A 22,872-nucleotide genomic window follows, 5' to 3' on the forward strand; every position below is an offset into this window, starting at 1 on the left:
CTAAAGCATGCCTGGTATCTACAAAGCAAAATCCCTAGATAGTTTTTGAAACTTTTGGGGAAGGAAATCCTGAAGGAAGGATAAATATCTTTGATGTTAGAATATCTTTTAAATATTAAATAATATCTTTAATATTCTTTTTTCTGAAGTGTTCCACAATAGTCATTTTAATCCCATACCATGAAAATTGTTATGACTCCATCATTAATGATAATGATTATATTTCAGTGTGCAATAGTTTGGTTGTATGAGATCCTATAGGAAATTTAGTGACTAATATTGCCCTTAATTCTCTGGCTATTTTTTCTACTATCTGAATGCAAGGATATCTTAGTTGTTATTTTTTTTAAATAAAATCTAATGAATTGTATTGAATCAGTTTATTTATCATCTCCTATTTGCCAGGATCTAATATGCTTGCTTTGAAAGGAATTTTAAATCTTCAGATAAATAAAAACAAAATTTCAATTATCCATTAATTATATCTTGACTTCAGTTAGGAAATATTAAAACTGCTTAAGAGTGACTTTTTCCTAAAAGAATCTGTCACATATTATTTACTCCTAATATATCACTATTAAATAATAGCCCTCTTTTGTACTTTGTGTCTTTTTTTTTGGTCATTAGGTGTGACTTATTGTATGTCTCTTTCTTTTTAGGCATCTTCTTTATCCAGTCACGGTGAATACACTCTTTAGTAAAGGTTTGTTTTTCACAAACAAGAGGAAAATCAAGGAGTTTTACCAGCATTTTGAAATTTATGATGAGGGTTTTGAGTATGGATCCCAGATTCCAGAATGGCTCCTGAGGTAGCATTGCTTTCTATAACCAATAATATCAATTTAGGTGGGAGAGAAGCTATTTCTATGATCTGAAGGCTTTTCTTTTCTTTTGCATTTTTAGGGGGGGTGAGTCAGTCCACGCTAACTGTCCACTCATGATCCTTCTTCAACTTCCCAAGTGCTAGAATTACTGGCTTAGCTCTATGACCAGTGTGCATGTGTGAACTGGGGGAGAAACAAAAGAAATGCACTCTCGCCTTTTTCTTTTTCTGTCTCTTTCTCTTTTTGATGAGGGGAGAGAGAGAGAAGAGAGAAGGAAAGAAGAGGGAAGGAGGGGAGAGAGAGGAAAGGAGATGGGATGAAGAATTATTTAGAGGCCTTTTGTCCCATTTATAGCTTATTATTATCATATTAATACTGTTTGGATCCATGCTAAATCAAGTGTGACCAGTTTCAGCTCCATTTTCTTGGGAGAAAAAGTAGGTGTGGTCAAATATATTTCTGACAGTTTAATGTTTATAGAACGATTCAATGCAAAATAGCTGCATGAGTTTTAAATTTCTATGTCTTACTCCATTTGAGCCATTGTAAGTAATATGAACTGAGTGGTTTATAAGCAACAGGAATTTATTTCTCACAGTTCTATAAGCTGGAAAGTCCAAAATCAGGGTTCCAGTAGGGTTGGTTTCTGGGGAGGGCTCTCTTCCAGGTTGCAGACTGCCAGCCTCTCTCTGTGTCCTCAAATGATGGAAGGGGTGAGCAAGCTCCTTCTAGGTCCATTCATGAGGGTATCATTTTCATCTTCTAATTGCTTCCCCAAAGACCTCCCAATACCATCACCTGTGGATTAGGATTTCAATATGTGATTTTTGAAGAAGACACAGATGTGCAGACCATTGCAATGTACATTGTGACTGGTCAGAAAAGAGAAAAAAAAGATGACTCTTTGCCTTGTCTGGTTTAATCCAGCAGTTGTTTACTGTGCTGAGTTTTTATCTTCTTGCTATTTATAACAGCCACAGTAAAAGTAAACCAAGAAAGCGGTGCACCCCATTTTCTTATTTAATGCCAATCCAACAGGAATTCAAACATTTATTTGCAGGAGACACTAAAATGTGGTTGTCTTCTCTCTCAATTCTCCTTGTGGACTAATAATTCTGAAGGTAGCTCTCTTATGGAAATTCTACCTGAAAACGAGGAAGAAATAACTCTAATTTCATAGACATTCACACTTAATGTTATGACCTATTACCCCCAAGATGATTTTAAATTAATACCCATACTTTTTTTCTTATGTAGAAACTGGTCAAAATCCAAAAGGGGTCTCCTAGCACTGTTTGCGAAAAATATTCCAGATATAAAAGCATACAAGTCTGCAAAAGACAATTCTGTGGCAAGTATCCTTTATCTTCTTTTTGTAACATATATGTGATGAAGATAGTAATAAACTATGATTATTAAGAACATATTTTTGCTTTAAAAAGATGTGTTTAGTTAGGTACAATTTTGTGCCAGGGGCTATAATAGACATGTTTACATACATTAGTTTACAATTGCATCATCACAACACTGTGCTAATTATTAATCCTATACTCCTTAAGAAAAAATTGATGCTACAAATAACAAAATAAAATTCCAAGATTCTTTAATTTGCATATTATCATACAGTGTCAAAGGATAAAAGTTACAATATAGTTTAAAGATCTTAATTAAGTTTATTTTGCAATTCTAGAATTGAAAAACTCTATTCCATAAAATAGAGTAATATTATAATAGACTGAGCAGAAGAGGTTGGTTTTATAGACAGAGAAGGGTTGAAACAAAGAACAAAAAGTAGACTGGTCATTTCAAAGTCACTTTCCTTATAAGACTAGTGGAAGGGGACAGAACAATAGAAAAATAATTGATTGATTAATGTTGGATAACTCTAATTTCTTTTTATAAGGATTAATGGATGTAGGATTAAAGTAGAGGGAACTTTATAGTCCTTCCCATGTGGGGAATTTGGCTGTCTGTCTTTCTTCTGATTTCTAGAAAGGTCAGATGACAATTTACTTTTAGTTTGGTGATGAGGAATGTTAGCATAGATGACTCCATTTTGATTTTTAGTCTAATCTTTTAGGTCCCAGTGCATGAGCTTACTCCAAAACAATGGCTTCCTATAATTGTTATTTAACATCTGTGTCAATAGTAATAGATGGAAGTGATAGCAAATTAAGAAAAGATAATAAAGCTCTACAAAGTAAACTTTGTTCCTGGTGGCACTTCTATTATTCTCTACATAAATGCAAGGGAACAGAATACAGTAACTTAAAAAGCAAGGCACTCTGAGCAGGGCCCTATTATTCAGACCAATAGCACCAGCATCACAAGGGAACCACTTAGGCAGAACCTGAAGTAGAGTCCAGCAATCTGGTTTAACAAGCCTTCCAGGTCAGGCTTGCTAATGCATAGGTTTCATCCCTGGCTGTGATTAGAACCACTTCTGGAACTTTTGCAAACCATCTGATCCGATGCATAGGTCCACCCTCAGAGTTTTCATTTGGCCTGGGATGCCTGGGTTCAAATTCCATCACTAGTTGTGTGACCTCGGGTACCCTACCTAACCTCTTGGCCTCATTATTCTCACCTCCCTCATAAAGTAGTTGTGGGGATTAAGAAAGTTAATTTTTATCTAGTAAGGACTAGATAAGAGTTTATGGTTGTTATCATTTTAAAAATCACTTCAAATGTTTTAGTATTTAAAGATGACATCAAAGTTTTTGTTTGTGCTGGGCACCAGGGGCTCACACCTATAATCCTAGCTGCTCAGGAGGCAGATCTGGATCTGGAGGATCACGGTTCGAAAGCAGCATAGGCAAATAATTTGTGAGACCCTATCTTGAAAAAACCCATCATAAAAAAAGGGCTGGTGAAATGGCTTAATATGCAGACCCTGAGCTTAAAACTGCAGTACCACACGCACAAAAAAGTTTTTGTTTGTTTGGTTGGTTTTTTAGTCATATAGAAAGTGTTGTAACAAATAACTACTAAACTCTAGAGAGTTTAGTGTCTCCCTCCTAATTAAAGGGAACAGGAAACTATACTGCAATGCCAGTCATTGACAAGCTCTGCTCATATTTCTGTTTTACAAATAGGAACAGACAAACATACACTTTTGTTGGCATGATTTTCTAGGATGTAGGGACAGAAGCACATGTATATAGAAGATATTCCCAGATCTATAATCTATGGGCCTAGCAAATAGGGCTTTTAAATCCCTAGCTCAACTTCTTTACTGACATTATCTCTGGAATCACATTTATTTTTCTTACTCTGAAGAAATGAAGCATTTTAAATCATATGTACTCTAATTCCCTATTTGGATGAAGACAAAATTTGAACTTTTCAAAAGCCAGTCCAACATCTAAGCCTTTGAAAAAAATTCAGCTTCAACATTCATGAATGGTTTAAGTTCATTTTTTGTATTGTTTTGTTTCTGCTTTTCACCCAACAGTGTTTACCCTGAGCTTGTTTTTACATCCACAATTTTTTTAATGTAGGATGATAAGAAAATGAAAAGATTTTGTTATCTTCTAAGGAGGTAGTATAGCATAGTGGGTAAGACTGAGAGCTCTGGAGCCAGAGCTCACCTACAGGGATCAAACCTTAGCTCAACCATCTATAAAATGTATTTCCCTGGCAAAGTTCTTAATGTCACCCTGAGTAAAACAAAGAAAGAGGGGTGAGGAGGAATGGAATGAGGGAGGGAGGAGAGAAAGAGAGAGACACAGAGAGAGAGAGAGAGAGAGAGAGAGAGAGAGAGACATTGTGGAATAGTAGGACAGTGCAATGAGAATATAGATGCCATAGTAAATTGTGGGTGTATTTAAAAGATTATGTGTACATTAAAAAAAAAGAGGTTGGAGCAAGGGCATGTTTTTAAAGACAAAAATGATGAGGATTGCACCAGATATTTTGAAACAATAATGCTTGGCCACATGGATAATAAAAAGAGTAGCATCAGTCTGAGATTGAACAGACAGTTGCCTGGAAGATGTCCTTAGAGAGTACTTTGACCTAAGGTTGTGGTGGCATCTGTGCAAGGGGACACTGACAGTCTTTTGTATAGTTACCATCAGCCCATCATGCTTAAGAACCCTTTCTTCACCACCTCCAAGCTTTATTTACTTTCTTTTTTGTTAGGGTTGATGCAAGTGACTCCATTTTGATCCTGACAACTTTCAGATTTCTTTCATACTAATTTTTTTACTTTGTTTTCTTCATATGAGTAATGATGAAGTTAAGAGTATCATCTTGTTGGAGTTGTGGTAAGATTGGGAATGGACTAAATACCTGTAAGGCACTTAAACCAGCACTTGCCCTAAACAAGGAGTGAATAGACCTAAGTTCCTGTCTTTTTCTATCACCTTGATTAAAAGTGCATGTAGTATCTGAATTTCCTTCCTGTGATGGAGGAAGCAACCACTGGTAAAGGCAAATCTAGCAAAACCTCCACATGAAGGAAATATCTTAATGGAACTTATGTAGTCACCTGGTGACAGCCAAAGCCACAGCCTTGGGTGAGATGAGCTGACACCATTTAGTCAAATATCAGTTATCTGCATCGTTTTAGAATATTGTGGTATTTCTAAAATCTTTGCTGGAAATTCTTTCCCCACTGGTGTATAGGCTGAGCATTCACATGGGGGCTGGGGGCAAAATTTTGTGTTGAGTGCTCCAGAACCGGCATTTCTGTTTCCTAGACCACAAATATATACTAAAAAGATACCATTTATCAAAATTTAATGCTTATAAAAGCACTAAAGCCCTGAATAGCAAAAACAATCTTGAGCAAAAACAGTAACACTGGAAGTATCACAACTCCTGGTCTCAAATTATACTTTAAAGCAATAGCAGCAAAAACAGCATGGTACTGACACTAAAACAGACACACAAATGAATGGAATAGGCCTTTCTTTTTGGGTCAGAAAGAAACCAACATAGCTATAGTCATATGGCTTTTGGGAAAAGATGCCAAAAATATATATTGGAGGAAAGGTAGCCTCTTCAACAAATGGTATTGTGAAAACTGAATATCCACATGTAGTAGACTGAGGCTTGATCCCTACGTCTCACCCTGTGTAAAAATCAACCCAACATGGATCAAAGACTTTAATATAAAGACGTGCAACTTTGAAACTACTAGGAGAAAAGACTTGATGATACAGGCACAGGAAACAATTCTGTGACTAGGACTCCAGTTGCTCAGAACTGACAAATGGGATTGCATCAAAATTAAAAAATGTCTACACAGCAAAGTAAACAATTACCAGAATAAAGAGACAGCCTATAGAATGGGAGAAAAGTTTTGCTAGCTATTCATCTGGCAAGCAATTTATATCTAGCATACATATATATATATATATATATAACTGAAAATTAAATACCTCAAACTCAAATAACACAATCAATAAATGGACAAATGAAACAAACAGATACTTTTAAATAAAGAAATACAAGTGGCCAATAAACAAATGAGAACATGTTTAACATCTTTACCCATAAAGGAAACGCAAATCAAAACCATATTGAGATTCCATGTCACCTCAGTCAGAATTGTTACCATCGAGAAAACAAAAAATACCAAATGTTGGCAAGGATGTAGGAAAAAATGAACTTTTGTATACTGTTGGTAGGAATGTAAATTAGTGCAACTACTGTGGAAATCAGTATGGAGGTTCTAAAAAACTAAAAATAGAGCTATCATAGAATCCAACTATACCAGTCCTGGGTATATACCCAAAGGAATCAAAGGCAGACTACTGTAGAGATAACCACACACCCTTGTTTATGGCAGCACTATTCACAATAGCCAAGTTATGGAATCAGTCTAGGTGACCAGCAACAAATTAATGGATAAAGGAAATGTGACATATACCTAAAATGGAGTATAATAAACCTTTAAGAAGAATGAAGTCATGTGGCTTGCAGGAAAATGGATAGAAGCAGAGACCATCATGTTAAGAAAAATAAGTAAGATACAGAAAAATATCCATCATGTTTACATTTATATGTGGATTCTTAAAAAAAATAAAACTCACCTGAAGTAGAAGGGGGATTATTAGGGAACAGAAAAGGGACCAATGGGGGAGAGGGGATTTAAGTATGGGTAATAAGAGGGTGAATACTCACAGCACCTTAAATACATGTATGAAAATGTCAAAATAAAACCTGCTATTTTGTAAAAATTTGAAAACAATAAAAAATTTAATATTCACCAGGTTTTGTTTCAAGCATCATATAGACAACTGCTCTAATTCAATTATCACAACATCTTTTAGGTGGCAGTTTCCATATTTAAGGTTAGTTTATAGATGAGGAAATTGAGATTGAAATAGGTTGAAGTAGATTGTCCAAAGTCATTCATCTCTTAAATCAGGGAGCCAGGATTTAAACCAAAGCAGGAATGAGGTTGAACTCCACTGAAATCTATTCCTAATTAATTTGCTACCAGTAAATGTACAAATCCTCAGATGTAAGGGTGTCTGGCTGGGACAGCTGTTGTCTCATTGTTTGCCACTGGTTGATTCTACTGATCTGGTTGGCTGGACATGTGTGCACTTCCTGAAGCTATGCACTCAGTCAAAGCGATACGAGTAGCTGTGCTCCTCTGTGAGAACTTCCAAACAAGATCTCTAGCATGCAAATCCTTTAGTCCACCTCAGATTGCAAGCCCAGGAATGAGAGAAATAACGTCTTTTGGATTAAAGAAAAACACATGACCTCTTTGTTATTAATATCAATCGTTGTCACATGGCCGTGGTTTGACAATATTTATTTCCTTCAAACAGACAGTAATGCAAGCTGTGCTGGATATTTTAGAGATGGAAACAAATGAACAAAGTCCAAATTATGGGCTGTTAACACTTTGGGCTTCTCTGTCTAATGCTGTTCCTGTAAGTACACTATAAAGTATGGGCTACATGCTTGTCTGCTGTACTTTTGTTGCTTTTCTTCTTTATTTTTCTTCAGTCCTTGAATTTATTATGAGGAAGATGAAGACTACAGTGGTTTCAGTTGTGAGGTAAAAAAACAGAACTGAATACCTAATGTCACAAAGAAGGTAAAGCACAGACGCAGAGCAAATCCTGTCCTCGAAAAGGCAGCATGTAACAGGCTGCCCTTTGCAGCCAACCACTGCTGCTGAAGGAGCTCTGTCCCTGTCAGAACATGTGCCTGTATTGGTGCCACACAGATGAATAAGTTTTGGCCCCAACTTTTTACTGAAGAATAAGTAGGCAAATGAATAGTTTCAAATAGAATTGGGCTTAAATCCTGACATCCTCTGTCATAGGTATAGAATGTCACAGGCAACTTAAACAATCTGTGCCTCCATGTCTTTATTGGTTTAAAAAAAAGAAAGGGGGCTAATATGCATAGGTCTTCTAGTATGGTCTTAGGCCTTGGGTACTCATATCTCTACAAGTTCTCATTTTTCTACAAAGTTGCTGTGAGGATTCAGCAAAAACAATTCCAGCAGATGTCCCATGAATGTGAGCTCTTTCTCTCCCCCAGACATGTTCTTCTGTACACAATCACTGCTTTCATTACTTGGCCTCTTGGTCCTGCAAGCTTCCCCATGAATGAGGCTCATGACATTGGAACTCACAATAAATTTAAAGAGAGCAGAAAAACTGTTGAATTTTTATTGTTTTTTTTATTTTGAGACAGTGTCTCGTCATATATTCCAGATTGACCTTGAACTCAACAATCCTCCTGTCTCAGCCACTCTTGTGCTGAGATTATAGGTATGCACCACTGTGCCCAGCAAAACTGCTTTTGTTTGTTTTATTTTCTTTTAAAGCTATCATGAGGTAGGTTAGAGTCACAAGTTTTGTCTGTCACTTCCTGTTCAATCCATACTAGTTTCCTGGGTCAGGAGGCTCTCCCATTAGCCTGAGCTGCTCCTTGTTATTTGAAATTAAAGGACATACTATATTTTATATATTTATTTATTAAAATATTACATATTTTATATATTTATGTTCTACCCAATAGGAAAATTCAACCCATCTCTAATGATAAATGTTGTCATTTTTCTTCTAAAAAATAGAAATAAGGAAGATGTTTTAAGTATTATTTAATCCTTCATCATCTTTAGGAAGGCCTAGGTGGCTAAAAGATTTCTAAGTTCTGATATCTTAGTATCCCTTAATCCATAATAAAAAGCAGAGATAGAAATTCTGGCCTTTTTGTTTGAATGTGTGTCACACATGAGAATATGTATTTAATCTGGGGTTGCCAAGTACAAACAGTCTAATTCCTTTCCCTACTTTATGAACCCTCTAATATTATTCTACGATTTTTCTTGAAATTTTTTCTTGGAAACTGATTGATCTGCACCAAAACTGAAAAACAAACATCAAAACAACTCCCAAAGCAGCAACAGAACAATTACTCCTGTCATAGGATTAATTTTTAAGATCTTATTAAAAAGGTCCCCCCCCCCCGAAAAAACCTTACAAAGCACCATTGATCTGACACAGAGGAAGTCAGTTCTTTGAAATTTGTTCCTGGCACTTGTCTGAAGGGATTTAAACCATTCATTTCAGAAGGGAAGTGTCTGATGATTTGTGAAAGTTCCATCTTGCCTGCTCTTGTTGGCATCTCCAAGAGGCAGCCTGGTGTGTGACTCTTGGAGGACTACAAGAGTCATTAGAGTCAGATCCAAAGCCAGTTCCCAGCTCTGACCAACAATGGGCCAATTATTAACCCCTCCAAACCTCTTTGTCCCCATCTGTAAAATGGTATTGATGCTACCTGCCTCAAATGATGGTTGTGAGGATTATATTGGGGGGAAAAATGGAAGTGCCTAACAGTATCTGGCACAACATTGATATTCAATAAATGTTAGTTTTCTTTCCTTCCAAAAATTATTGCCCTGGTTTCAATCAACGGTTACTTTCAATGGCCCATTAATAATGAATATAGATTGGCCTACCTTCCAAATACTTGACCCTTCAAAGGCCCAGAATGGGGGTGGCTCTGCTATCTTGCCTTTTATAACCTCCCATCTCTGCCAAGAGAGCTACTGAAGTCCTGCCAAAAGTGTACTAGTGCGTAGGTGTGGCCTTTCTTGGGGCCCAGGTCATACCATTACCTTCCCCTCTCCTGCTTTGCACTCTGCCTCAAGGGCCATGGCATTCAGAGCCCAGACTGCAGACCAGCTTGGTCCCAGCTCACTGGAAGGCTCTGAGATGCCTTGGTGTGCTTTGGTGGACTGTCTCAAGACATTAGCCATAATTTATGAAGTAATTCCTATGGGAAGACCATTTCCTAGTTCCAAGAAATTCTGGACTACCAGAAGTACCTTTTATGAACATTTCTCCAGCCCGGTCTCAAAGTTGACATTTTACCTTTTGTTAATCAACTTCTTCTCTATTGAATGTTTATAAATACTTTCAGTAGCAACCCCATCTCATTCCACTCTTAATTCTCACAGCAGTTATTGTCCGTACCACATGGTGGCACTTTCACTGTCTTGCACATTTGGCTCTTTTTTCTTCCATATGTGTCTCACACCCCCAACTAGATGTGAAAAAATTACTTTACACATGTACGATGGGCGGAGGACTATCTGGTAAATTATAGAGACTCAATTGGTATTTGATAAAAAAATTTTTTGAATAGGTGGATGGATGAGTAAAAGATACTGAAGCCCATACTGAACTAATTTCCTCCTGACACAAGAAAACACCAAGCTTCCCTCCTTGTCCCTTCTCATTGTTGTCCTTAACTCTCCAAAACAACGGAAAGGCTTTGTGATAGCTGTTTCTGCAGTTCTGTGGGCCAGGGGTCCTTCCTTATGCTCCGACTGTGGACTTGACCCCTTTAGCAGAAGATCAGTTGGTAATGTTGGGAGCAGTGGTGTGACTTCCTTTCCCAAATGTGAGTGCACAACAACCTGTGAATCACCTATTCTTGCTTATTGATTCAGTATTGCATAAAAATTTTTAATGAACTTTGTTCTCATATGCCTTTACTCATGTTCAAAAAGTCCTTTGTTAAAAGTAGAAAATAGCTTACATTTTTAAAAGCAGAAATATGTTAAGAAAAAAGAGGCATATGCATTTGTAGTTTAGCTGAATTCCTTGTTTATTATAAAGACAAGTAGTCTCCAAGTTTAGTGAATCTGTAAAACTATAATTGGGCACATAAAACTCTGAACTCTTCTTTTGTGTAACTGGATATCTGTGCACTAGCATTAGGATTCCCCACCCTCCACCCCCCCATATGAACTCTGACTCTATACATCAGATGAATTAAGTATGGAGTAGTTATTAATTAAATTCAATAATTTAGTTCTTTCACCTATAGATAGTAGGAGGTAGGACCTAAGGAAAATGAGCTCTCTGAGCATCTGTTTTTCTCATCTGTGAAAATGAACTAGATAATCTTTTAAAAGCTGTATGGTATCTCAAAAAGATAGTGTCCAGATTGCAGGGGCCTTGGTTCTGTTTATGTAAACAGTACTATATAATCTCCTTGCACTATTCGTTTGATTTCAGCAAGGGGAAAACAATGAGCAGTATTGAACTTGGCCCATTTGAGCACTGCCTTTCAGACAATTGCTCTTCCTCTTTTGACCACAGAGGGGAGTATTGGGATTATTTCAAGGTATATAATGTTACTTCATAAAGCAAATGAAAAGACTTAAATTATATCAAGTATTACCTGAGTCATTTCAGGACTGATTTCACAATAAATGTTTATAGAAAAAAACTGAAAGGGAAACCCAAGCTGCTTCTAATGATTTCGTACAGATTTCCTTTATTCTGTAACCTAACAATAAAGCAAAAACATTTACTTGAGCAGTTAATCTTTAAGACGTAGAGCAGTATATTATCTTATTAAGGAAAGATATGAAATAATTTTGAAAATCCACAAGAGAGAACTTGCAAATCACTATACTGTGTCGCATTCAGGTGTGAAATGATCCTATTTTTCAAGTAGAACACTTGCACAATTTAGTTTATGAGATTTTAGGTACGGCTTCTTGGACTTATTTTAAATGACTATTTTAATTTACAGAAGGTTGAATTTAATGATTCATTTGTATTTTATGGAACTTAAATCTTGAAAACCCTTTTAGTTTAGATTAACATTCTTAAGTATTATAATCTTTTGCTTCTGAATATTTACTGTATGCCTACATAATAATTTATCTTGCTTTTAGTAAAAATCTCACTACTGCTATTTTAGTAGACAGTTTAGCCTATACAAACAGTACAATTAAAGTATATTGCCCAAATAAAATTATCAATTTGACTTCCTAGATACATATAACATCTTTTTTGTTCATAGCTGTTGTCAAAGGTGCTTTTAACATGCTTACAAGATTAATTCAAACATTGTCTTCATTCTTCTTTGTTTATAGCTAATAATTATTATGTTTTTGTTTACCTTTAAAGAAGTTTGTAATTTTGATATATGTTTTCTTTTTAAGATTGCATTTTGGACACTTGCATTTGTATTATCTCACCCTGATATCCACAAGGCCATTAAGAAAGACATATCTTCAGTGTTTGGCACAGCAGGTACTAAACCTGAGTTGATTTGCATAATTGATGTCATCTAATAACCCATGTTTGTTGCATATTATCTCTGTCTAGTTTGGATCTGGACTATCCCTCAAAGATCCATGCTTTAAGGTCTTAGTCCCCAAGGTGGCAGTATTGGGAAATGGTGAAACCTTTATGAGGTGGGGCCCAGGGGAAGGTTGTTAGGTCATTGGGGGTTGTGACCCCCTTGAGGGAGATTGCGTTTCTTGCTCTTTCTCTTTTGCTTTCTGGTCCTGAGGTGAGCAGTTCACTCTGTCACGTGTTCTCCCCTGTTGCCATGTGACACTCCCACTAAAGGCCCAAAGCAATGGGTCTGCCCAATCTGGGACTGAACCTTCAAAACTGTGAGCCAGAATAAATCTTTTCTTTTTACATGTTAATCATCTCAGGTATTTTGTTATGATGGTGAAAATCTGACTAACATAACTGCAAAGCTAAATACCTATACTTTTATACAAGTGCAGCATAATTCAAAGTTCATAATTCGTTATGTGTTTCATGATATAAACTTATCGAATAGAATCCTAGAATTTAATTACAGACAAGCAGATTAGGGGCCATGTAGTACAAACTCCTCCCATCCCCCTTATTTTCTAAAGGAAGTAAGTTCTAGAAAGAGTTGCTGATTTCCATGTACATGCTCACACGTGTGTGTGTGTGTGTCTGTGTGTGTGTGTGTGCAGGATTTTTTCCTAATAGCTTGCCCCTTCACTTCAATTGACTGCAAGTCCACAGTTTTGGAATTCAAGGTTTCTCAGGTTTAAAAGTAATATGGTGCTGGTGGAGTGGCTCAAGTGGTAAAGCACCTACTTGCCTAACAAATATAAGGCCCTTAGTACAAACCCCAGTAGTACCAAAATCAATCAATCAATAAACAAAAGTAATATGGTGCATATTGCATATATTATATAACAACACTAATGGGGTCATGGAAGTCAGGTGAGGTTTGCCATCTAAGAAATACAAAAATAAACAGAAAATCTTTACAATTGTCAGAGCTTTGGGGTTTAGGAACTACAGATAGGAACTGTTTTGAACTTACCAGTTCAGATACGGGCTCTTCATTTGTCCTCTTTTTTTTTTAAAGCAGAAATACGTTTGAATGAAGAAGGCTAAACCACTTATTTATTTAGCAAAATTTGACCTGTGTTCAGAGTAACATTTTTTATGTATTCTGATATCAAAATTTTAAAAACAATTTGGTTTTCCTGGAAGAAAACAGTATATTAGGGAAACATGTATGATGGCAGTTTGTAGTTGTCCCTCTCATCCTCCATCATGGCTGAAAATATTTTATTTGCAGTTTTTCTTTATTTTGGATTCTTACTGAATTAAACCCAAAATCAAATTGGCTGGACTAACATGAATATCTAAGTAATACTCTCTGAGCCTTGAGGGTGAATCAGCAAGAGCTGGACCTGATCACATAGAAATGATGAGGATGGGAATCAGTGAGTGCTAACAGCACTGACAGATTAGGTTCTGGAAGTACACAAATGAGTACAAGAAAGTCCACTCATGCGCATGAAGTTTGCATCTATAGAGTAATAGAAATGTATAGATCCACATGTCTCCAAGTGGGAAAAGGGATTGCAACCTTGATTTTCATATTTCCCTTTACAATTTCCTTCCTATAGACATTTCCTGACTTAGAGTTCTCCAAATTCCTGGTCTTTAGAAAATAAAAGGGCAGGGATGGAGATGGTAGGGATAATATGGGGAGTCTTCTGAGCCAGAGGCCACAATTGAAGTGAAGCATTTATCTCAATTCCTGCAGTGCTTGGATCTGGAGCCTTTGAACACAATTCTGGTGGAAAGACTTTCTCTTTTTCTAATTCTCATGTATTTTTCAACTCCATTGTTCTTCCTTGGAAGAAAAATATTCCTTCAAATTGTAGCGCAAGGGTAACAGTTGTAATTTACAAATATTCAAATTTTAAGCCACTATTATACAATGGAAAAATATGTATAAAAAATTAAATATTGTTTTCATGCTTATACAGAAACTGTTCAAGTCTGTCTGTACATCAAATATAGTAGCAGTTCAGGAATTCAGGTATTGTGAGAAATGATACCACAGGTCTTTGGAGATTGATATCAAGGAAGATAACCACATGCCTATACAAAGGATCCTATCAAAGAATGTACATTAAAGTGCACTCTATTAGTAAGTGTTCTCCAGAGAAACAGAACCAATAGGAGCTCAATAGGTAGATAGATGGAGAAATATATTTGTTTTTGGGAATTGACTGGTAGGATTATAGATCCTGATATTATATTCTTTGTCATGTGTGTCCACTGAAGTCTGTTGAGTTGGTTTAGTGGTGAGTTAATAAAAAGACAGAGGTTTCGTAACTCCAGGAATCTCCAAGACTCCCCTTCTTTGCCCAGGGGCTCTGTGTGCATGTTGCCTTAGCTCCCACTTTCTACTTACTCATAGCCTTGTGGCCAGCCATAGGTGAAAGCCAGGGGCCTTCTCAGGCCTTCCTGACTGTAAGTAGCAGTAATTTACATGTTGAGACCAGAAACAACAGGTCTTTGGAGGTAGGAGCTCCATGCAAATACATAGCTGTCTACTTTCCCAGAAGTACATCAGAGCTACTCAGTTATCTCATTCCCTAGATTTTTATCTTAATCTTTGTGGTCCATCTGTTGTTTGCTCCAACTGTTATTTACTGCCTCAGATAGCTGTAAAGTTAAACAATTGTCTTTAAAGATTTTTAGCAAACACACCTGGGAAAAAGCCCTAGGTTTTGTGCCAGAAACTGTTTTAGGATTTTGAAACATATAAATAAAACAAGGATTGATTTGCTCTTGATGGCTACTCTCTGGTAGGGAGACAATTAGCAATAGATAAAATACATAAGTAAACTTAAAAATATTAGAATGTGGTAAATACATGTCAAAAAGAAAATTGAATTCAACAGGGACTTCCAGGAGTGCCAGGAACGGAGGCAAATATTAAATAGGTGAGTCAGGGTAAGTCTTGTTGGCCAGATGGATTTGAGCAAGGCATTCACTGAGATCACCTTTACCAATGGCATCTATGTTGGAAGGACTTTCTCATTTTTTTTTTCCCAGAGCAAGATGTGAGCACATTTCTCACAAAGAGATTTACCATACTTAGAGGGGCTATCTAAACAGGGAAAGATGCAGTGGCTTCCGTCCGCACTGCGACCTTTCCCTTCTTCTCTTGACAAGTGTATGCCTTGACCATTCTAGACCATCCTAGTTTTCATTGCCACAAGAACCTGCTTGGTTCATGGCTCTCAGACTTCCCTATTCACCTGACCATCTTCTCCTACAGACATTTTCAACATAAAAAGTTCACTGCACATTGATCCTATCTGAAAACCTGGGTAGATGTGTCTTTTCTTCCTTATCCTATCCCCTTGCAGGCACATGTCCCCTCTCTTCCCATTAGGGAAGATTCACTTTTCCCATTAGCTGGACTTCGTCATGCATATCTTTTATTTCCTTCCATATTATTCAATCTCATTACTCTTTATTTTATTAGCAAGGTTTTCTAGAGGCAAGCAGCAGAACCTAATTCTAGTGGTTTTAGTAAGAAGCCAAACTTGTTAAAAGTTTATTAGATAGTTCACAGAATTTTTAGGAGGGCTGGAAAACCAGGCTTGGAGGGTGCATAGTTAGGAATCATGCTCCAAACCAGACTGCCGTCATGGTCTGGCAAGCACTTGCTCTGCCACTAGAGCCAGGCACAGTTGTGGTGTTGGCACAGGGCACTGAGTGACACGATGTCCCCAGAACTTCATCCTGTAAAATATGCAGTTGTTGCCAAGGAAAAATTTCAGCCTTCATTTATTTATAACACTAACACTAGACTTACGATATAGGGTTTGTAGATCTAAGTGGCAAAGTCTTATTTTTCATAGTAAAGTCCAAGTTTTAAGGGAAGCAAAGAAAGCAAGAATCTGCCATTTTTCTGCTCTGTGGCAAACAGGCAAGCTTCTTTTGAAACACATGCTTCAGATTTTGTATAGGCAAAATCTAACACATAGCATGTGTGTAAATTGTATATATATATGAGTATGGAAATATCGTTTTATTATAATTACACAATTTTATATAAACTTTATAAATAATATGTGTGTGTACATATATTACTCTCTCTATATCTGTGTATATATATATATATATAATATTATTACTATAATAGTCAGCTTATGGAATGAACTGTGTGTGATTACATATATACCTCTTGTCTAGTCTCAGGTGAAGTGGCATCTTGTTTGCAGACTCCAAGAAAGCAAAGTATAGCTGCATCTCCCCACCTTCTCATGAAACTTCAAAGTTTATAAATTATTGGCAATTTGAAATAACAGTGCAATAGTTCATTGAAGTACTTGCATGCTAGCCAAAAACAAATACTTATCCGCTATTTTTTAATTGAAAAATCCACAGACATTACTTCAGTTAGACTTTGATTTTTTATGTTTGGATGAGCAAAGAGAAAAAATCTCTTCCTCCTTGTGTAGGGTTTTAGTTATTCTCAAAACAATGAGCATTGCTTTTTCCTGCAGAACTGAAGAAAATTAAATTATTTATCCTGTTGCTTTAAAATTAAGCTACACGTTATAGTAAATTTTATTTATATAAACATTTACATTTTAGTTTAAGTAGCATTCCATAAATTGACCATTATGCTTTTCTTCATTTTATTTTAAATATAGGAGTACACATTTAGATACTTTTAGGACTGTTTAAAGTTTTGTTTTTTCAAGATAACTACTGAAGTAATACTAAATCATAAAAGATTCATCAACACAGTATTTATACTCACATTTTTTTGGCAATTGCCCTAAAATAATCTGAGGAATTAACATTGAAGCCCCATGTAGACTATTTATAAAGCAAAAGCAATTTTCTTTTGGAATGCAAGACTGCCACAGAAAATCTACCCATCAGCAGTAGTTCATTCAGTCTTAAACCAAAAAAAAGCAAGCAAATAAAAATGTGCTGAGTTATTTTCATTGGTTCCATTTGGCTCTTTCTATCTATTCCTTTTTTATAATACAAACGTTTTTATTAGTATTTAATAGTTGTGTGGGGGAGGTACATTGTAACATTTACATATGTGCTTACAATGTAGCTTAATTAGATTCACCCCCTCCATCTTTCTCCCTGATCTCCTCCTCCCTCCTTAGAACAATTTCAACAGGTTTAATTGTTCTATTTTCATACATGAATACAAAATATATCCACCATATTCACCCTCCTTCACCCTTTCTTTATGCCCTCCCCCTGCCCCTCACTGGTACCCACCCCTGGAAAGGACCCATTTTATTTTTCTGTCCTTCATTTTTTAAAAGTGTATATTGATAGATCAAAGGGGGGTGCCTGGGTGTTTCAGAAATGTATATATCATGCTTTAATCAGATTGACCCCCCCCATTACTTATACTGTCTCTATTGCCCTGCTCAACAGCTTACAGGGTACATAGGGTATCATAAATATCATACTTTATCTGCCATCTATTTTTATTTTTATTTATTATTTTTTGCAGTATTAGGGATTGAACCAAGGGCCTCATGATTGCTAGGCAGGTGCTATACCACTCAAGCTATGCCACAGCCCTTTGGTTTTTTTTTTTTAAAGATAGGGTCATGCTAACTTTGCCTAGGTTGGTCTTGAACTCGGAATCCTCCTATCACCATCTCCCAAGTATCTGGGATTACAGTCATGAACCACAATGCCTGACTCATTCAATTTTATTTAAACATGAAATTTAAGTCTTTCTCTATTGATTTATAAGGAACTGGGTACATTAACAGAGATATACCACATAGGTTTTTATTCTTTCTTAAAGGTCATAAGTCATAAAATGTACACACAAAGTTTTTCACTGGATTAGAGTCAGTTCATTCATGAGTTTTAATCCCATCCCTCACTAATTGTGAGACTTTGGATCAAAGGGAAGTCTTAGTCAGAGCCAATCAATTATGTTTTTAGTATTCACTATGTTTTGATTTAGTGGCAATCCTAATGGGACATACTGACATTGTGGGGTGTCTGGGGCTATTATCGTGACATTGACTCAGATGGCCACATTCACCATACACTGGTGAGAGAAGATGGTCTCTCTGCTCATAAACATAAATAAGTATAAAAACTAGCAAAGTATAAATAAAGTTCAAATAATGACATGGTGATATTCTATGCAGACTCCATGTTGTCTGCATTATTTTAATTAGTTTATCACCTTTGCTGCACTCCATTTAAAAATTTTCTTTTATTCTTATGACTTTATATTTAGTCATCATCTACCTGTGTAATAACTTGTAGCTTCTCTGTATTTTGCTGTGTCTCAATACCATCTTCTCAACCAATAACATTTTTGGAAGTCTCCATCATGTCATGTCATAGACTTGAATCCCACTCATTAACACTCACCAGCCTGCATCTCAACAACTGATCGACAAAATTATGTCTGTGATAGATTTTTGGTCTTGCATGTGGCAGACTGCCCAAAATATGGAAGAAAGACCAGAGCCAAGAGCTCTGCAATAGAGTTGAGAACAGTGAAAAGTTAAAAAAAAAAATCTCTCCACTCCCACTGAAAGCCTGACAAAAGGAATCTAATGTGGAGATTTTGGAGACTATTGCATATTACATAGGAAATTTCTCACACAACTTCTTTTTCCTTTGCCAGTCTGGCTTTTCAGATTCTGGATTAGCTCCTGTAAACATTAAATTAACAGAATCTTCTCACAAAGCACTTGTCAGTCATCACCTTGAAGATCATGTATAGATTGGCTGAGAAAGTATTTATAAATATGGGAGATTTCATCTGAAACTAAACTTTTCCACCCCAAAATACAATATTTACTCATTTTCCCCTTGGTATCAAGATGGTACCATTTTGGGACTCACAACATGTGAGTTCCAATCCACTAACCCAGCCAGAAGACCAGGGTGAGACTTGCATGTTTGATGGCTAGCCCATAAGAGATTGCCCAGGAGGCTATGTTTCTTCCACTATTTTATGCCTGAAATTGCTTCGAGTAGATCTCGCAGTATCCTAACTTAGGAGTCTTTGTGTGAAGTCACTCTCTTCTCTTTCATTGCCTAGCTTCAACAGGCTGGAAGAGATTCATCTGGTAGCCATAGGTTATTTGACAGCCCTGTTCAGATTTACAAGCTTAGAGAGAGACTCCACCTTGGGGTGTCTTATTCAGTTAAGTATTTCACTATCTCACTCCCATGTAGCATTGTTAATCTTCATTAATGCTATACATTTTTCATTTAGTCACAGTTCTCTTTTTAGAGTATTTTGCCAGAGAGTTATCTGGGCATTTTGATAATCTTATTTTCCTATTTTGAAAATGCTGAAATAGAAAGTCTTAGGTCAACATCTCTCCAGAGACCACAAGCCAAAAATTCAGAACCAAAATACTGACTTTTATGCAAGGAGTATGTCTATATCAAGATTTATTTTATATTTTATCACTATTGTCCTGTTTAGACAATATTCTATCCCTCTTATTAATTATAAATTGGATTATGTCCTTTATTCAGTGAAAAAGTATCATAATTATTAAGCTGGTCCCATTTTATTCTCCTAGTAAATGAAGAAATTGAAAAAACTGTTTTAATGTAAGAGAGTAATACTTGTGAAAATAACAAGATATTATTTTTCTCAGAAGAGAATCTTACATGATGGACTTGGTATAGTGACACTGAACTTTTGACATGAAGGAATGGAATTTGGTATAGTTTTATTTTTGTATGTATGGATGGAAGAAAGCATGGACGCATTATTCTGCTGACTTTCCTTATCTCCTATGGGATATAATAACCTGTTCTCAGTAATGCTGCATTCCTTGCTATCTTTCTCATCCATCCTTATCACTGTCTCTTTCATACTCAGTCTGTTGTGAATGTCAGATTGAAGCAACTGACCCGAGTCTACTTCCAAAAGGTTATTGCTTATAATTCTTTGATAGGAGTATACATCTTTGATAATAAAATTTCAAAGACCTTTAGATGCCAACCCCATATCCACCTCTAGGAAAGTTATAAGAACTAGTGCTGGCAGCTCAGAACTAGTGCGTGGAGGAAGCTGGTTGCTTGGGGCAGGGTTAATGGAAATGATTTGCCAGGCTCCCACTATGATCCCTAAGCCCCAGTGCTATCTTTCCAGAGTCCGTGGACAATCCCTACGCTCATTCTTTGTTATTCCCTAGGCTATATTCCCCACAAGTCCACTGAAATGCGTTTTAGTCCTTCCTTCACATTTGAAACCTCTCTGTATTCGTTTAAAGGGAATTTCTCTTACCTAAAAAATCAGTTTGGGGCAGGACCTATATTGAGGAAAAGATAATACTTTATAAAAATATATCTTTTTAAAAAGCAAGCTTTTAAATAAAAAAAAGTGCCAAGTTCCTCAACGGGAAAGTTTAAGAACATGAAAATGTCAGCTTTTTTTTGAGATTACTGTACATTTATTTTATTATGTCAAGAATTCCAGTGGGGCTTTTTTAGTTTTGGAAATTACCCGAACGACTTAAAATTTTACATGTAAGAATAATGGATTATAAATAAAAACTATTAAAAATACAAACTAGTAAGGCCAGGCTTTAGTAAGATACTAAAGCTTTTTATAAAACTGCTATAATAGAATACACAATGGCACAGAAAGCACGGTGAGACACACCACAATTATTTCTTCATCTAATTTATGATGTTTACTTTCATAACTAAAAACAAAAAGAAAATAGTTATGTTTCTATTTTGTTCTCACTTTCTGATTTATGTTTTTGGAAGTACTGTGGTTTGAACTCTGGGCTTTGCATTTGCTAGGCAGGCTCTTTACTGCTTGATCCATGCCTTCAGCTGTTTTTACTTTGTTGAAAGAAAAGATTCCAAATATCTATATCTGCATGAATTAGTATTCTAGAAGCCTGCAGTGAGTGGAAAGAATCTACCTAGAAAAGAACAGTGAGCTAAACAGCATTTAACTTCCTGGCAACTATCTACTTCATAATTTCTCATCTGCTCTCATCCACTCTCCCTTGAATTTTCTTCAAATTTGACTTAATATCTTTCTTACAGACATTTCATCTCACAGATCATGTACAACAATGCACATGTACAGTAAGGAAAGATACTAATGTCTTGTAAGAAAAGAAAGAAACAAATAATAGATTTTTTTCTGTTGAAATATTTGGGAGGCAACATAGAATATTGTTATCTCATCAAGTTTTCAAAGAATCTCTCAACACAGTAAGCATGTACGTTGCTTGAAATGATAGCGTTTTCAAGAAGGGTGGAAATACCTAATCTTTTGCATTTCATCCTCGCCTCTAGAGCGTCCCTGGGTGGACCCCCTTCTGTTGTTCAAGAAGAGTTTTCTGAATGAGACAACAAGGTAGAACTAATCTCCAGGGATCCATTTTACTATTTCTTTAATTTTTTGGTATTAGGAAAATCATTTTTACTTCCTAGTTATTTTAGATGCCCAGTAAAATCCTTTTCCATATCTTAGGTGACATAAATCCAGCCCCACTCTCTACTATATTCAGAAGAATGTGGAAACCTGCTGACATCACTGGAGACTAGTCCTGTAATACTACTACCTGGGGAAGGTCCAGCCCAAAGCATACTCACAATAGGGACCTGTATCTTCACTGTGCAGAATAATTACATCCCTCATAATTTGTCCCTTGCTTATGAACTTGTTTACTCACTAATTTTTTTAAATTTTTATGTGCATACAATGTTTGGGTCATTTCTCCCCCCTTCCCCCACCCCCAGTTTACTCACTAATTGTTTAATCAATTTTTTCTTCCCATCCTTGCTGGTTTCTGTCTCTTAATTTTGGTATAAGCAAATTCTAGACCTTTTCCTCACAATCCCTTCCTTAGTCCTCAGCAATCAAGGGAAATACAACAAATTCAGAGAGAGAAAAGGGCACCAGGGTTTTAAACAATTTTTCTTACAAATAATCACTGATCAGTTTCACAGGATTCCTTTCAAAATCATAACAGCAATTGTGTGGAGGTTTTTTTGGTGGTGCTGGGGTTCAAACTCAGGGCCTGCTAGGAAGGCCCTCTACCACATAAGCCACAACAATTTTGCAATAGCGAGAAGTTTTATTGCTTCACCCATCAGGGAGAAAGTCACAAAGGAATCTTTAGCTCACTAAAAGTTCCCACAAATCTGCAAAGAGCCCATTCTAATTACCTATATATAACTATTTGTAGGATCACTTGACATATAAAATCTATTGTAAATGGTCTGATCTTTAGGACATTTTTATCCACTGTTATTCTCTATGTGAGATGTGTTCATCTTTGCTGGTGAATATAGCCTTCTTCTTAGAAGAAAACACCCTTTTAAAAATTATTTATTTATTATGCTGGCACTGGTAGTGGGGTTTGAACTCAGGGCCCTGTGTTGCTGTGTGCTTTACAAACCAAGCCATTCCTGATGCCTCCATTTTTTTTAAATATGAGGGGATATTT

The 22,872-nt window shown here is 36.3% G+C and overlaps 1 protein-coding gene across 4 annotated transcripts in view; it reads left to right on the top strand.

Annotated features, from left to right (window-relative positions):
* Positions 1-22,872, top strand: part of Cyp39a1 (cytochrome P450 family 39 subfamily A member 1) — an 85,737-nt gene that overhangs the window by 13,289 nt on the left and 49,576 nt on the right. For all 4 annotated transcript variants that reach the window (XM_074082004.1, XM_074082003.1, XM_074082006.1 and 1 more), the window contains exons 4-7: positions 660-809; positions 2,082-2,179; positions 7,620-7,720; positions 12,271-12,361. In XM_074082004.1, the coding sequence (XP_073938105.1) occupies positions 660-809; positions 2,082-2,179; positions 7,620-7,720; positions 12,271-12,361 (440 nt within the window). The remainder of the gene's footprint in view (positions 1-659; positions 810-2,081; positions 2,180-7,619; positions 7,721-12,270; positions 12,362-22,872) is intronic.

This window comes from Castor canadensis, chromosome 8 (assembly GCF_047511655.1).
Source record: "Castor canadensis chromosome 8, mCasCan1.hap1v2, whole genome shotgun sequence".
Classification (NCBI taxonomy): Eukaryota; Metazoa; Chordata; class Mammalia; order Rodentia; family Castoridae; genus Castor; species Castor canadensis.